This window comes from Oryctolagus cuniculus, chromosome Y (genome assembly GCF_051225735.1).
Source record: "Oryctolagus cuniculus isolate XC-2025 breed Fujian yellow rabbit chromosome Y, ASM5122573v1, whole genome shotgun sequence".
Lineage (NCBI taxonomy): Eukaryota > Metazoa > Chordata > Mammalia > Lagomorpha > Leporidae > Oryctolagus > Oryctolagus cuniculus.
In genome coordinates, this window is record NC_142889.1 from 25,700,498 (window position 1) to 25,718,308 (window position 17,811).

The 17,811-nt window shown below is 38.6% G+C and overlaps 1 protein-coding gene across 1 annotated transcript in view; it reads left to right on the plus strand.

Annotated features, from left to right (window-relative positions):
- Positions 1-17,811, plus strand: part of LOC149119414 (uncharacterized) — a 168,124-nt gene that overhangs the window by 27,808 nt on the left and 122,505 nt on the right. The window contains 1 exon segment of the mRNA XM_089325106.1: positions 10,639-10,923. Within this exon segment, the coding sequence (XP_089181232.1) occupies positions 10,639-10,923 (285 nt within the window).

Sequence of the window (17,811 nt, forward strand, 5' to 3'; positions counted from 1 at the left end):
TCGCTTCTCTGCCCTGCCTCATTGCTCCTTGTTTCATCGCCCCTTTCTGATCTGTGTTTACCATATTTTGTGAGCTGGCCTCTGCCTGAGAAAACACCCTGTGCATTGGAAAATACAGGGGAGAACAGAAAAACATATATTGCACTTCAATAAAATTAAAATTTTGTGTAACAAGTGATTCTATAAACAAACCAGAAACACAGTTCACAGAATGGAAGAGTACACAGGGATACTTAAGTTCATGGAGAGGATGTGTATTATAAGAATAATGTATGTGGATTTCAAAAAACATGTTTTGTACCAAAATAAATCCACCTTTTAATTCCATCTTCCACACATTTTAAAGTACTGTCTTACCTGGAAATTATATACTGATAAGGAATTAGTACCTAGTACATAAAAAGAACAATCACTACCCAACAACAACAAAAACCCTGAATTTAAAATGGAGAAAGGTTCAGAATAAACTTTTCTCCAAAAAACATTCACAGGTTGCAAACAAGTACTTGAAAAGATGCTCAGAATCATTCATCACAAGTCTACTTGTGAATTCACATCCATATAAATTACTATAATAAAAATTAAAAATCATTGGCAAAAATCATGGAGAAATCTGATGTTTGTATATTGCTGGTAGTAATGTACAATAGCACAGCCACTGTGGAAAATAATTTTTCAGATTGTTCTTCAAAATTCAAACACAGAATTAGATTGTTCTTCAAAATCCAAACAGAATTGTCATGCAATCATGTCATCCAACTCCTTAGTATATACTCAAAAGAATGACAAACATTTTTATATAGACATTCCTGGATGTGTGATTCTCAGGAGCCAAAAGTGGAAAACAAGCCAAATGTGAATCAGCTGATGAGCTGATGCAGTGGAAATTGGCAACAAAGAGCAAGTTAGTGCTCATCCATCACAAGCTGTTGAGTGATCCATCCATTGATGAAAGATCACATATTAGATGATTTAATTTATATACCATACCTTGGATAGACTAATATATTCAAATGCATGCATGGTTTCCAGGAGTTAGTGGGAGGGAGAAATAGAGAATGATGGATAGTTGGTATAGTTTGCCAATGATATTGTAAAATGCAGTAAAATAATAGAACGTTGTTCCCTTATTGTATTAGAGTGGTCCATTTAAGATTTTTTTAAATGAGATTATCTAAATAATGCAAATTTAGGTCATATTTATGAGTGGAAAATTTTCTGTCATTTGATTTCCAATTAGAAGTATTAACACTTGGCCAAGACCAAAATTTCTTCTTTTGTAAACACACACAGATTCTACTTTCCTCAACTCTCATTTTAAAAATGTTGTTAAATGCTTTGAGAATGATTTATCACCAACAATCTTGTCTTTATTTCCTTGATGATAAGATGATTTAATGAGAAAGATGAGTTGTCTTGCATAAAATAGAAAAGGCTTTCTTCATGCTTGCTACAAACTTGGAGGTTCTTGGTTTAGAGTCAGATGCTCACATTTACACCAGGTCTTCTGTATCTTTAAATACATGTGCAGATACTTCTTTTTTTATTTTTTGACAGGCAGAGTTAGTGAGACAGAGACAAAGGTCTTCCTTCCATTGGTTCACCCCTCAAATGGCCACTATGGCCAGTGTGCTGTGCTGATCCAAAACCAGAAGCCAGGTGCTTCCTCCTGGTCTCCCATGTGGGTGCAGGGACCAAGCACTTGGGCCATCCTCCACTGCATTTCCGGGCCACAGCAGAGAGCTGGACTGCAAGAGGAGCAACCGGGACAGAACCAGTGCCCCAACCAGGCCTAGAACCTGGGGTGCTGGAGCCACAGGTGGAGGATTAGCCTAGCGAGCCACAGCACCAGCCTGCAGATACTTCAATAAGTTATTCAGATACATATATACTGGAACTAATAATCCTGGACAAAGCATTTTTAAAATTTTATATATTTTGAGAGACACAGAGAACACACACACACACACACACACACAGATGAGAGGGAGGGAGGGAGGTGAGTGGAGAGAGAGAGAGGGAGAGAGAGGGAGAGAGAGAGAGAGAAAAGAGGAAGAGGAAAAAGCATGCAGATAGAGAGCACCCATCAACATGTTCACTACTCCAATGTCAACAGCAGCCAGGTTAGGCCAGGCTGAAGCTGGGAGCCATGAACAATTCCCAAATTAGTGGCAAGATCCACCTACATAAACCATCATCTGCTGAATCCCAAAGTGTGCATTTAGCAGGATGTTGGAATTGGAAGTGGTGCTTTACGTGGGTTATGCACATCTCAACAAACTTCTAAAAGTCTGCTTCCATGTAAATGGAATGACATTTTCAAAATTTTTAAATGTAAGACATTTTTAAAAACTTAAGACTCACAAAACATTGTTGAATTATTGATATTAATCCAAGAAGTTGCTAAGCTTTGACCTCATCATGTAACTTGCTTGTGGCCCAGTGATTTTTGCCAAAAAAAGAAAATATTTGTAGAACAACTTAAAAAATATTACTGTTACTAAAAAATGTTACTGTTGAGAATGATATTAATAAATCTTTTTATTTATTTGAAAGGCAGAGAGAGAGAGAGAGAGAGAGACTTCCATCTGCTGATTCACTTCCCAAATGGCCACAATGGCCAGGGCTGGGCTAAGTCAAAGCCAGGATCCAGGAGCTGCTTCTGGGTCTCCCATGTGTTTGCAGAGGCCCAAGCACTTGGGCCATCCTCCACTGTTCTCCTATGCTATTAGAAGGGAGCTGTATCAGAAGCAGAGCATCTGGGACTCAAAAAGGCACCTATTAAGGATGATGGTGCTGTAGGGAGAGGCTTAATCTGCTATGCCACAGTACTGACCATGAGAAATGATACTGGAAAATAGAAATTCTGGGGGCAGGCGTTTTGGCATAGCAATTTAAACCACTGCTTTTGGTGTCTGCATCCAATATATGGAATGCCTGCAATTTAGTTTCACCTCTGCTTCCAGTCAAGGTTCCTCTAAATGCACCTTGGGAAGCACCGAGTGATAACTCAAGTACTTGAAACCCTGCCACCCATGTGTGAGACCTAAATGGAGGTCCCAATGCCTGGCTTCAACCAGGGCCAGTCCTTTTGATGTTACAGACTGTTGAGGAGTGGACCAGGAGAAAGATCTCTCCTTCTTTCTATATTTTTTTTCTTTTGAAATGCAGTTTTAAATTTATGTAATATTTAACAGATTCAATATGATATACATGCAAATCTAACAACACAACAATATAACCTTCTTCCCTCTTTGTCACCCTCCTTCCTTCTTTTTTTTCAGTTTTTGAGACAACATATTTTAAATTTACATTACAGTAAAAAGGGTTAATACATCACTGAGTAAGAAGTTTAACAAGTAAAAAGCTAAATGTCCCTAGATTAATGGGAATATAAATAATGGCTATGAGCAATTATTGAATGGAAAAAAAATGGCCATTTCACTCCAATATAGTAAATGTTTAAGTGATCATAGATCATTCAAACTACAGTAGCACAACATTCTTAACCACTGGTTTTATAAATGTATAAAACAGTTTTACCAAATTATATTTGCAGTGATACTGATACACACAGACACTTCCTTCTTTTTCATTTGTTTTTAAAATTTTCACTCCCACATGTAAGGTAGAACCTGTGTATTTTTCTTTCCAGGTCCAGCTTATTTCCCTCAACATGATGTCTTCCAGGTGCATCCATTTTGTTGCAAATGGTAGAATTTCATTTTTTTATAGTTAATATTCCATTGTGTATACATACCACATTTTCTTTATCCAGTCATCTGATGATGGACAACTTGGTTGGTTCCAAATTTGGGTTACTGAGAACAGTCTTGCAGTTAACATGGTGGTTCAGGTATCTCTTTTATACATTGTGTTCAAGACTTTTGGGTGTATACCCAGTAGTTGGATTGCTGGATCGTTTGTCTAGTTTATTTCTAGTATTTCCACACTGTTTTCCTCAGTGGCTTCACTAATTTACATTCCCACCAACTGTGTTTAAGTATTCCCTTTTATCCACATCCTAACCAGCATTTATTAGTCTCTGTTTTTAGCCATTCTAAGAAGAGTGAGGTGATATATCATTGTGGTTTTGATTTGAAATTTCCTGATGGCTAGTGATGTTAAGCCTTTTTTATACATTTGTCGGCCATTGATATTTCTTATTTTGAGAACTGTCCATTGATGTCCTTTAACTACTTCTCAGCTAAATTGGTTTTCTTTTGTTGTTAAATTGCTGATATATTTGGGTTATATTTTGGGTTATTAATTAATTTGGGTTGTAAGTGAAGGACATTTATACATAGACTATGTTCATTATTTTAGCATGTATTTATATATTTAGATGATAACTCTAATTGATTTATCTACTTCACTGACTTTCTAGTTTGCCCTTACAGACACTATCTTGTCTTTCTGTCTTAAATTATTTTCTCCTAGTGCTTTTTCATTTTTGCGTAACTTTCTATTATCTTTTCCTAATTTTTAAAACTTTCTTTACTGGTTTTCTTGTTATTTGTGTTCTACTATATTTTTTCATTTCTTCCAGTTAATATTCTCCATTTTTCTATAGACAGAATAAGATCACATTGAATTGTAAGATTTTAATCAATCTTGGAGACTAATGAAACAGTATTTATTATTTCCATTTGCATTTAACATATGATTCAAGTGGTTGTTCAAATTAAGCACCTGAAATTTAAAGCCCATAATGATTTATCTGGATACAATAAGTGGCAGAAATTAGGTATAATCCCAAGTTTCTTCTTTCTAAGTCTGCTACTCCTCTTTGTAATTATACAGAAAAGAAATTTGTCTAGTGTTCTCACTAGATGAATAAAAATGGAAGAAGCAGTTGAACCCAATGGAAGGAAGTTTAAGAAGAAAAGGACAGATTTGAAGAGGAACATTATTGGAATGGATAGGAAAAATGCTTTAAAATGTTCTTTCTCCCTTTTTATTTATTGTTATTATTTTTTATTTCTTTTTTGTTGTTGTTCTTTACTTTCTGTGTTCCTTTCCCCTCTTTTCCTTTTATTTTTTCTATTTTCTCATTCTTTCATATCCTCTAAACTTTGTTTTTTATTTTCTCTTCATCTTTACTTTATAAATTTTTTTCTTTAATCTTATTTTCTTTCCTCCTTGTTTTCATTCTCCTTTTTCACCTCTCTCTCTCTCTCTCTCTCTCTCTCTCTCTCTCTCTCACACACACACACACACACACACACACACACACTTTCATTCACCTCTAGGTAATACAGTCTACTTCCTATGTATTGATCTTTAACTATATCAACCTCAGTAGACTTTCTGACTTTGATGCCGGAGGATATGACAGAATATAAAAAGATCAGAACCCTCAAACCTGATTTTTCTCCTTTGACTTGAATATGACTCAGGCTTACAATCCAAATGAAAGCTCACTTGGGTGGGAAAATGTGCTTTCCCTCTGGATCTCCCAGGACTAAACAAATGTCCCCAGGACCAAGTGCTATCTGCCTTCCCTCTTGCACACATTCCAGGCAGGGCCCTGGTACAAGAAGGAGGCAGAACTACATGAGACTCAGCTACACTGCCTTAGTTCACAGTCATGCTCAAGTTTAAATCCAGACTTCTAGGAATAGGACTTGAAGAAAAAATAATGTAAGCAGCCAGCATGAGATGGTCTCAGGGCTCCCCTCCCCCCTGCCCTTTCAAAAGATGTGAATGTTCCCAACTTCAAAGGAAGACCCTGAAGAAATACACAATCTCTTAGCCTGTGGTGCCTTTTCCAGTTCTCCCCTTGCAGCCCATGCCAGTAACCACCTTTGCAGGACCTGGATGTGTCTTCATGTAACACAGCAGCAGGCAGTGGGATGGCCTTTTTCTTGGTCAGAAACACAAGTCATAACATTTGGCCTATATGAGCAGAGGGATATGCTCTGGGATACACTGGTCAATGAACCTGTGTACCATCTGAGTGGAAACATAGTACCTGAGACACAATATTATGATTCTATTTGGGTTGTCATGTACACATCTATAAGCAGCAATTCAGGATGAGGAAAGGTAGCAACTCCTTAAGTCTAAGAAATCTGCTCTTCCACATTTCTTTCCAAATGTGTAACTAACTGTAAAGTAAATCATTAATTTATACATGTATTTATAAAAACATTGATACCACAAAGACAGTCATACTTTTTTTAAAAAATCACTTCTGCTGATTAAAACACTATTAAATCAAACCTTTATTGCTATTATCCCATATAATTATAATTCCTTTACTTTCCTTCATCCTGAATTATTTCCTATAGATGTATACTTGACAACCCAAATAGAATCATATTATTATGTCTCAGTTCCATGCTGTAAAAAATACAATTCAACATATTTTTCTTTAATCCTCATCAAGACATTTACATACATATATACATCCATTTATAATATAAAATAATATTTGGCCATATAGTGAATTGAAATAATCTTTGGGTTTTTAATTAGATTTTATTTCTTTGAAAGTCAGAGATACAGTGATGGAGGGAGCTTTAGAGAGAAAGATCTTTCACCAGCTGGTTCACTCTCTAGATGGTCACAATAGCCACAGGTAAGCCAGGCCTGAATCCAGGAGTCAGGAACTTCTTCCAGTTTCAAACATGGGTAGGAGGAGCTCAAACACTTAGCCATTTTCTGTTGCTTTCCTGGGCCATAGGCAGAGACATGGATTGGAAGTGGAGTAGCTGTGACATGAAACAGTGCCCCCATGGGCTGTTGGCATTGATGGTCACAGTGCCAGACCCAATCTTTGGGTTTTAGATACACTTAGTTTTAGAACCCCAAATGATGATTTCACTCTAAGCCTTAGGAAATATTTTATGCTACACTACACTGACTTAAATAAATGAATCATGCATATTAGTAAATTTTTACTATGCAGAAGCAATACAGTTAGCACATAATTACATTACTAATCATAGATTGATAATTGTAAATTTAAGAAAAGTCCTATGGCCATATATGGAGATGAATAAGTCAAGTCTAAGAATCATATTTGTGGGCATCTGGCTAATAGTTAAGAAACCAGTTAGAATGGCTTCATCCCAAATCAGAAAACCTGGATTTGATTCCTGCAAGGGGCTCCTGATGGCAAATTCTTGTTATTGTGCTCTCTGGGAGTGAGCAGGTGATTCTGAGGTGGCTGATTCCTTGCTGCACATATGGCAGACCAAGACTGGTCTACTGGCTCCTGGCTGTATCCTGGGACAGCATTGGCCAGTGAAGTCATTTTGTGAAATAACTATTAGATGGGATATCTCTCTTCCTTTATCTCACCAATCTAAAATAATTTTTAAAAAATGAAAGAAGTATGTTTCATGTTTTAACATCAGTAAAAACTATGCTGAAAGATGTAAGTAGCAATGGACAGTTCTCAGAATTCCCAGGTGATTATCTCCCTCTTCTCCTAATCCTAATGCAGATATCATGTCTATAAAATGTAGTTAATCATTCATGAAAAAATGTGAACTGTTTGTGTTAAATACATACACATTCATGAATTAAATACATGCTCACGAATATTCAACAACTAAAAGCAATAGCAAGAAAGAATTACAGATGTTTGAAGCAGTTAAAGAAGGATAAGTTGGGGCAGGCATTATGGTGCAGCAGGTTAATCCACCACTAGAGACAACTACTTCCCATCTCAGAGTGTCATTTTGAGTCCTAGAAATTCTGTTTCCAACCCAGCTTCTTGATAATGTAACTCGCAATGAAGTAGGTAATGATTTAAGTACTTGAGTTCCTGCCATCCATGTGGGAGACCTGGATAGAGTTTGAGGTTTTGACTTCAATGTGACTCAAACTCAGCTGTTGGAGGCATCTGGGAGTTAACCAGCAGATAGAAATGAGATCTCTTTCTCTCTCTCTCAATTCAAATAAATAACTGAGAAAAGAAGAACAAAAATTATAAAATAAGTCTTTCTAGGAATAGTATCAGAAATAAATGGATATCATATTTGGATCTACCCACTATAGTTTTTCTAATAGCCTTTAAGCATAAGGAAAAGTTTTGTATGAACTTTTATAAAGGCATAAGACACAAAATCAACATATGAAAGCAGAAGTATATTTATACACTAGTAATGATCTTAATGAAAGAAAAATCAAGAAAGAAATTGTATTCATAATAGCTACAAGAGTTATATACTCAGGAATAAACAACTAAATAATTGAAAGAGTTACACAATGGAAAATATGAATTATTGATGAAAGAAATCATCAAAATCACAAAATGAATTGGAAGAATTAATGTCATTAAAAGTCCATAGTCTCCAAAGCAATTTACAGGTTCAATGCAATTCCTGTCAAAATAACAATATTAGAATTAGAAGAATTAATTAGAAGAAACAGTGCTAAAATTCATATAGAACCATAGTCATAGGATAGCCAAAGTGATCCTGAGGAAAAAAGTCAATTAGGTGCTGAGGAGCTGCAGAGGGCAAGAAGCCCAGCATCCCAGGTTACTGCAGGCCCTGCAGCTTGTGAGTCCCAGAAAGCAAGCACTCTGATCAGCCCCAGCCTTCAGTGGCCCGCCCCTCACACCCAAATTTGTATCCCTGTTACCTGTTCTTGTCTCCAGCTGCTACACCACTTTCACCAAGCAAACAGGAGCGACTGCCCTTGGTTTGCTTCACCAGCCTTGGCACCTTTGTGGTAACCAGTGATTTAATCCTATTTGTTGGCCGATGCCTTGGCTCAATAGGCTAATCCTCCGCCTCTGGTGCCAGCACACCGGGTTCTTGTCCCGGTTGCCCCCCTTTTCCAGGCCAGCTCTCTGCTGTGGCCAGGGAGTGCAGTGGAGGATGGCCCAAGTGCTTGGGCCCTGCACCCCATGGGAGACCAGGAGAAGCACCTGGCTCCTGGCTTCAGATCAGCGTGAAGTGCCTGCTGCCGCGCGCCATTGGAGGGTGAACCAACGGCAAAAGGAAGACCTTTCTCTCTGTCTCTCTCTCACTGTCCACTCTGCCTGTCAAATAAATAAATAAATAAAATAAAAAATAAAATAATCCTATTTGTCATTTTCACACCTGATGGAGGAGCTGAAGAGAAACTCGCCCTTCTGAAATGGGAAGGTAAAATCTTCATTGCCGAGACTTCTGGCCACTCTCACCACCCCTCAAGCCTAAGGATAACCCTGTAGATGAACAACTGGTTTCCAGTCGACCTCCCAACAGGGCGTTTCCAACCTCTGAGTGCACAATCTCTGTAACCAAGCAACACTCCAGAACATAGGTGCACATGCACCCTCTAGCGGTCAATGGCTGAGCGTGCACACAGAAGTTTGGAGGCAATGGGTGCTCCATGTGCACTTGCAAGGTTTCTATCTCTCAAACAGGCTGGATTTTGTTGCTTGCAAATGTCAGTGGAATTTGACTGAGTGTTGAGGTCATTAGGAAAGTAACACTCGTGCCTGTGGGAAAGCAGTCTGTACTGGACCAGGACTACAGTGGAATGCAATTTCAGGATGCCAAAGGCCTAATCTAAGTAAACTTTTAAAATCCTTCTCTCTAAATCCCCTTATTGCTCTTTATTCCCCCTCCACGTCCCTTTGAGTCCTAGTTGGTTTCAATGGGACTTTAACAGATGGTAAAACAAAATCATTTTGCGTGATTTCAGAAACTGTGACCATATGTGTCAACAAGTGTGAACTTGGGACAAGAAATCAACACAGATTTTCCAGAAGTAATGAAACCACCGTTCTTTGTGCCTCTTACTCCTCTCATTTTGCCCATTTGAGTTTTTGCTATTATTTCCCTTAACTGAATCTTTAGTGAATCCACACTTGAATTTGGAGCATCATGTGGTGTTTACAAATTTTTGTAAAGTGGCTGTTCACTTATCCCAAACACTTCATGTTTTGATGGTATGTTACAATGCCACTTTTAACCTGAAATATCTAAGTATGCCTTTTTTGTTTCTGGCTTTTACAGTGTGTTCTATTAAGCGGTCTGCTTCTCTTTTTTTTTTCTTCTAATCCATGAACATTTTATTCCATCAGCAACCACTGTGCCCCATCTAAGCAACAGTCCATAAGTCATCAATCAATTACAACCCAGTTGTAGAATGATCTGAGGCATTTACAGTATTTTTAAGTTTGAGGAAACAGAAATCAAACCAAAGAATCTCCAAATCCTTTGTCCCAGTCAATACAAGTAATGCAGCAATTTTATGTGTATTACATGTCCGATACTCCAGAGGGACTCCACAGCTCAGGGACAAAACCCCTACATGACCAGGCTATGAAATAAGCTGATGACCTCCTCCTCCCTGCTGTGACTGACCCACAAGGGAGAAGGGAGTTCAGATAGCTTGTCAATGCTGGGGAATGCATAGAAGCAGGAAGTGTTTCTGGAATCTGGAAAAGCCTGCTGTAGACTGAACACTTGAGAGGAACAGAGGATGACCGCTGAGCACTGGTACCACCAGGCCAAGTCTACCATGGGCACAGTCCCAGTAGATAGACGCCCACACCGGATAAAGTTCTCAGGACCTGACCCAGTTCACAGAGCCTGCCACATTATGTCTGCATGGAGGCTCTTCTTGGAGGATTGTCCTGGGCTCAAGTTGTAGCCTGAGAATCCCTAGATGTACCTGGTGTACGAGACGGAGCCATCAGAAAAGCTGCACATCTGGCCCAGTTCCTCTGCATTACTGTTGGAGAACAGCTGGTAGAGGCTGCAGGGCACGCAGTGCATGGACATGCAACCCTGCCAGTTGTGCCTGGTCGAGAGCTGCTGGTACTGTCAGTCACACACTCGCTGATGTGCAGTTTGTGCAAGTACCAGGAGCCTGGCCTGGCCCTCAATGACTACTGGTGGCAGAGGCCAGGGCCACAGCAGCCTCCTGAGCAGGCACCCCGGGGCTTTGCTGCTAGGGAGCAAGCACCGTGTAGGTAGGCTCCGGCTTCAGGAAAGCTATTTTGGTGGTGCTGTGGTTCATCAGGGCAGACAGCAGAAGAGCCAGCACTGCTCTCCTAGTGAGAAATCCACTCATCTTGGACCTGGCTCTTGGTACCCAAGGCCACTGGCCAGGAAAGCAGAGCACAGGGCAAGTGGCCCATGGACAGCCTGAGAACATGCTCAAGGTGGTGCAGCCTGCTCAGCCTGCCCCGGAAAAGGTGACACCCAGATTATCAGTGCACCTTAACTCACTCACCTCTGAAGTATGCAGTATGTTGGTGTGAGTGTTTGGAACATTGCTTAGGATACCATGTGGGATGTCCACATCCCACATAGGACTGCCTCAGTGCTTGGATCAAGTCTAGGCTCCTATTTTTCCTGGCCCATTTCCAGTTGTTGCTGTCACTTTGGGAATGGGCCAGTGACAGGATGATCTGACTCTCTGTCTCTGTCACTCTCTGCAATTAAAATAACATGAAAGGAAATAAAATATTAACATTTTAAATGGACAGTATTTTAAAATCTGTTACAGTTAGAAAACTCCCACCTTTTTTTCCCTTTCAGGATTCTCTTGGCAATAATTATTATTATTTGAGGTGAATTTTTAAACCTGTACAATTTTTTAATCTATATAAATTTAAATAGAATATGCTTTGGGATTTTTATTGTGATTAGGTTAAGAACAGTATTTTAACTGTACACCCAAATGTTGCCTTCCCCCTACTTTTTGTCTTATTTGTTTCTTAAAACCTATTTGAGAGACAGAGTGGGTGTTCCTGCATTTTCAGGAAGCAAACCAGGGAATCTTGTACCTAAAAACAATTTCTCTAACTCCCTTCTCTGATGTATTTGTTGTCTAAATGTCCATAGTACATGATTTAGCACATTTAGCACATTACTCTGTGATCTTCTGATACAACATCCTTGGATAGAAGGGAGAACAATGTGAATTGGGCTTAGAAGAGTAGTATTTGAATTATAACTCTTTAAGTGCTAGTAGTGAGCTGCTGAAGCCTGTTTAATCATATATGAAATGGCTGTAGCATCCTTAACTCATGTAGTATGGGATTAACAGTGATTGTGTTTGTCCAAGGGAAATTGGATAATAAAATGATTTTTTTCATTAGTTGACATGAAGATTTGCCTTAATGGGGCCATCATTGTGGCTTAGTGGTTTTGTCACCAGCTATCATTTGGGTGCCATTTTGAGTCCTGATTGTTCCAGCTCCCTACTAGTAGTACTAAAGCCCATCAGTCTGGGTTTGGTTTTCTAGGAAGGTATTTCATTGATCTGATCAGATTTGTTTGCTTCTTGGAGAAATGGATTTCTAACACTCTAACACATATTCCTATGTTTTTTCTGCTCATCTAATGTTTTTATGTTTGTTTGTAAGAGGAAAATTCTGTTGGGCTTGGATAGGAATGGGTTCAATAACCTTCTCCCTGAGCTACCACCAGGGGATAGATAAGTTTATAAGGTCTACTAAGACCAGTGTCCTGACTTCTGAATTCTGTCCTTGTGTCCCTGAGACCTCTTTCTTTCACTTGATCTACCCAGACTCAGAGGGCTTTGGCTTACTCCTGGCCAGATGTTTTCCCTTGGTCAAACTGTGAAGATAGAAAGTTCACCATCTTTACAGATGTTTGACTTCCCATGGGTCTTTTTCAGGCTAGCAACACATGTTTTCCACCCTAAACACCTGCTTCCTTCATGTTTCTCACCACCATGGTAATGTGTGCATCTATCCTCTGGTGCAGTTTCACCAGGGACAACTTAAAATCGCAATGGCCATTTTGAGAGACCTTTGGACATCTCCAAAAGAGGTACTTTGAATCAATAAAGCACTGTGGCCTGGCAGGTAAGGTTGCCACCTGCAGTGCCAGCATCCTATATGGGCACCAGTTCAAGTCCCGGCTGCTCCACTTCTGATCCAGCTCTCTGCTATGGCCTGGGAAAGCAGTAAAAGATGACCCAAGTCTTTGAGACCCTGCACCCATGTGGGAGAGCTGAAAGAAGCCCTTGGCTCCTGGCTTAGGATCGGCGCATCTCCAGCCATTGTGGCCATCTGGGCAGTGAACCAGCAGATGGAAGACCTCTCTCTCTCTGCCTTTGCCTCTCTGTAACTCTTTCAAATAAATAAATCTTTTTTAAAAATTCAGAGGAAACTTCTTCAGCAGACTATCTTGTTTGTCTAAGAGAGATCATTTTGTTTAATGTAGAAGATATAACCTCTTCAGTTTACATATTTGGGGTTTAATAAATGCTAGCTAGCTATTTAATTATAACTTGATAGAGTTGACAAAGATTCATGTAATGTCAAAAGCAGCTATTTTCCACTCCCTTGTGGGTGCATATGTTTCAAAATCTGTATTTCTACATGTTAACATTCTTTTTTTTATTTAATTGGGTTGTTTGCTTTATAGTTGTTTCATGGTATTTTTTTTAACTTTTACTTAATGAATATAAATTTCCAAAGTACGGCTTATGGATTACAATGTCTTCCCCCCATAACGTCCCTCCCACCCTCAACCCTCCCCTTTCCCATTCCCTCTCCCCTTCCATTCACATGAGGATTCATTTTCAATTCTCTTTATATACAGAAGATCAGTTTAGCATACATTAAGTAAAGATTTCAACAGTTTTCTCCCACACAGAAACATAAAGTGAAAAATAACAGATGATTTTTAAATGATGATGAAATCAGATCAGACCTATTGTCATGTTTAATCCCAGTGAGAGTCAAGTTGAGAATTGCTAATTTCTTCTTCTTTTTTTTTTTAACAGAAGATCAGTTTAGTATGCATTAAGTAAATATTTCAACAGTTTGCACCCCCATAGAAACACAAAGTGAAATATACTGTTTGATGTTAACATTCTTTTTGTAAAAGAAACTTCAGTAGCCTTTTACAGTGATAACTGTAAATTTGATTGTAGCTGACTTCCTCTTAATTTTTTCTTCTGTCCACTTCTTTTCTTTTTCTTTCTCATGAACTTTTAAAGATCAATATGTGAAAAATGCATTTGTTGTCATGAATACACTTTGGGAATACAGTCCAGATAAATTTATCTAAAAGCAAAATTTAAAGTAAGTAACATTGAGGGTATGCTGTTTCCTAGGCATCATTGTAGCCATGAAAGAAACAGAAGTTAAAAAAAGAAAAGAAGGTGGAGGCCCTCAGTAAAGTGGTTAAGATGACACCTGAGATGTCTAAATCCCTTATCAGAATACCTGTGTTGGAGTATAACTCCTCTCCCACCTCCATCTTCCTGTTAATTCACACCTAGGGAGGGAGCCTATGATGTCTCCAGCCCCTGAGTCCCTGCCACCTGGATTGAGTGTCAACCTCCTGACTTCAGCCTGGGTCTTGTGGGAATTTGAAAAGTGAACCAGGAGGTGGACGATCGCTCTTTGTATCTCAAATACATTAATTAAATAAAAATTATTAAATGAAATTTAAAGCATATCTTTACAATTGTATTCAACTAATGGAATGATAATAATGGAGATCTTTCAAAGGCTGTAATTTCATGAAATGTAATGCTATGAATCATGACAACTCAGTGATAACCAAGTTGGAATTTCCAAATTCTCAGCTAATTTTAAGAACTTAGTTCTAAGTTAATTAAAAATAATCTTTGGGTGTTTTTACTGTTCCAAAGGAAAAGAAAGTAAATACACTCATTTACACTGACTTTTTAAATGACAGTATGATAAGAAAGCATGCAATTTTTTTGGAAAATATTATATAGGTGTGTATATATATTATATAGATATATATATACTTACATACATATTTATTTTATCATATATACATAATTAAGTGTTCAGAGGAGATATATATCTACTTCTTGCTTGTGAGATGAAGGGAGCTTTGCTTAACAACACTGTAGCTCTGTTTCCTCAATTGTAAATGGAGATACATAGCATCTGACTCCTAAAGCTGTTTTAAAGAATAAATAAATAATTACCTTCAGGGCACCCAGAATGCTGACACCAAGAAGGAGCTCAAAGAATATTTGCTGTTATCATAAGGAGTAGTACTGTGTTTCTGCATTTTCTTGCTGTTTTTCCAGTTATAATAGAAGATTGAATTTCAATTCATCTGGTGTGGTTCATTTAAGCAGGTTAGGAAGCCTCTGGGAATAAATAGGAAGAGATCAGTTCCCCTCGGGAAGTTGGAAAATAATCCTGGAACTTGTTAATTAAAATCTTGCTAATTAACCTGCTTATCCATGGTCTATTAAATAATCAATGAAGTTTGCCACACAAGTAAAGGCCTTGCCAAATGTCTCCTTTTCCCAATTCTCCTGACCCAGCTCTAACTTCTAATGGTCTCACCTAAGAGACACAACCTTCTAAATTCTTCCAAATCTGATATAGCCTCTTCATCTCATCATAGTGGTTGAGCACAGAGTACAGCTATGCTTTCATCCTAGAAAAGATCTCTAGCGCAGAAGATGGTCACATGTTGGTGTGATCAGCCTGTCACCTCCTTTCCTCCAAGCTGAGTAATGCCCAGGTGTTTGTCCCCAGTGTCTTCAACACTCATCTACACTTCTGGATGAACCACACAAATGATCTGCATAGTCCTCTCTGTGAGCATGATTCCTGCTACAGAGGTCTGCCCTGGCAACCAAAGAGTTCTGAGAGTGGGACTCTGCATCCAGAGCTTGCCCAGACCCAGGCTACACCTTGCCTCCTCCCAGGCAGTCACAGTGCTTTCACAGTCTCAGCACCCAGGGTTCCCATGTTCAAGGACTGCCAGAGGGTACACTCTGCCCCACTAGCCTGTTCTGCCCACACAGTGACTGAGGAGTTCCTGGAGCCACATGCCCTGTATTCTACCCTGGCAGATGGAGCCTCTCAGCCAGACTGTAAGTCAGTGGGGAATGTAAATTTTTCCCTCTGGCAAAATCCTTGGGTGACATGCATATGCAATACCTGCCAGCCACAGCCCCACTCCTTTCACAATTGTGCTGGGTGTGTACAAGTGTCCCAACTGGCAACATTTCCCTTTGGTTGCAATAGATTCTCCTCCAAGCCTATTGCAGGTTGAGCATGGAGGAGCTGGTGTTTACCTGATGACAAGGTGGAGACAGTAACCACCAATTTACTTAAAGTGCTGTGGTTGCCCCTGCCAACAGTTCTTACTAGTTCCTGTGAAACACAGAGTAGTAGAATTCACTAAACTGTACATTAAATTTCTATGAAGCTACAAATGTTTGAGAAGTCATAATATTGTAAGTTGAAAATGTTATTTAAATCTGAAAATCCTATTATTCTGTACACTTTTGAAAAAGTTTCAAGATTTGGAAATACTTTGAGCAAAAACTGAAAACTTGAAAGTAGTTTACGTAAGCGCTTTTTGTGATACTATTTTTGAAACTTATTTCATGTTTTGGTGAATTAAAAAGCAAATATATATTGGCCAGCACCACAGCATGGGAGACCAGGAGGAAACACCTGGCTCCTGGCTTCAGATCGGTGCAGTGCACCGGCCATAGTAACCATTTGGGGGGTGAACAAACAGAAGGAAGAGAAACATGAGAAATCCATAGAGGAATTTTTGTTGGTAATTGTCATGAGACACATATGATGAAAGACATTTAGTTTAAATTCTCATTTCTAATATTTCTAAGGAAGATCATAATAGAATATTACAAAAAATTGCAGCTTTATAAAGCCCTATTTAAAGCATATCAGACATAGACAGTTGTGATAGAGAAGTAGATGTATTTATAGCAAGCCAGGGTATTTTATGTTATTTGACTTTATATATATGTATATCAGAATATACATGAGAAGGGTGGCATTATCATGACATTTTAAAAACACATTTCCAGGAGAAGTCTTATAGATTTATATATATATTTTTAACTTTTATTTAGTAAATATAAATTTCCAAAGTACAGTTTATGGATTACAATGGCTTTTCCCCCCATAACTTCCCTCCCACCCACTCCCCTCCCATCTCCCACTCCCTCTCTCATTCCATTCACATCAAGATTCATTTTCAATTATCTTCATATACAGAAGATCAATTTATTAGATTTATAATTATTTAAAATACAAAGTGGTGAAATGAAGGGCTGGCATTATGGTGTCATGGGTAAGGCTGCTGCCTGAGATGCCAGCATTCCATATGGGCACCAGTTCTTGAACCAGCTTACTCAACATCCAATCTAACTCCCCACTAATGGCCTGGGAAGATCAGCAGAAGATGGCCCAAGTGCTTTGCCCCTGCTCTCCATGTGGCAGAGCTGGAAGAAGTTCCTGGCTCCTAGTTTTGGCCTGGACCATAGCTAGCAATAGCCATCTGGGGAGTGAATCAATGCATAGAAGATATCTTTCAATCTCTTCATCTGTCTTTCTGTCTCTCTCTCTGTCTCTCTCCCTCTTCTTTTTTCCCTATCTCCCTGTAACTCCTTCAAATAAATAATTATTTTTTAAAAATAAACACTAAAATGAAATATTCACCAGAACAATAAATTCAAGAAATACAAGAATGGCTTGGTTTCTTGTCTCAGAATTCATTAGTTCTATGCAATTTCCAACTAAGCACAAAAAATAAAAACAGAATAGAAATACAGAAAAATATAATCCATCTATATGACTCTTTAAATGATGCTTGAAGCTCTACATGCACTCTTTAAATACGCAAAAACCCAGTAACAATTATTTTTTTATTTCCTATATTTGGTTCTGCATTCAATTATGACTGCCACCAAAAACTTGGTGTAGACTGAAGGTATTAATAATTATCAATTATTTACCATTATTATTCATCACCATGTGCTTTTCACTTACCCTTATATCTGGATAGTGAGCAATCAATAAATAATGATTAAAAATTGAATGGAAAACTGGTTAATATT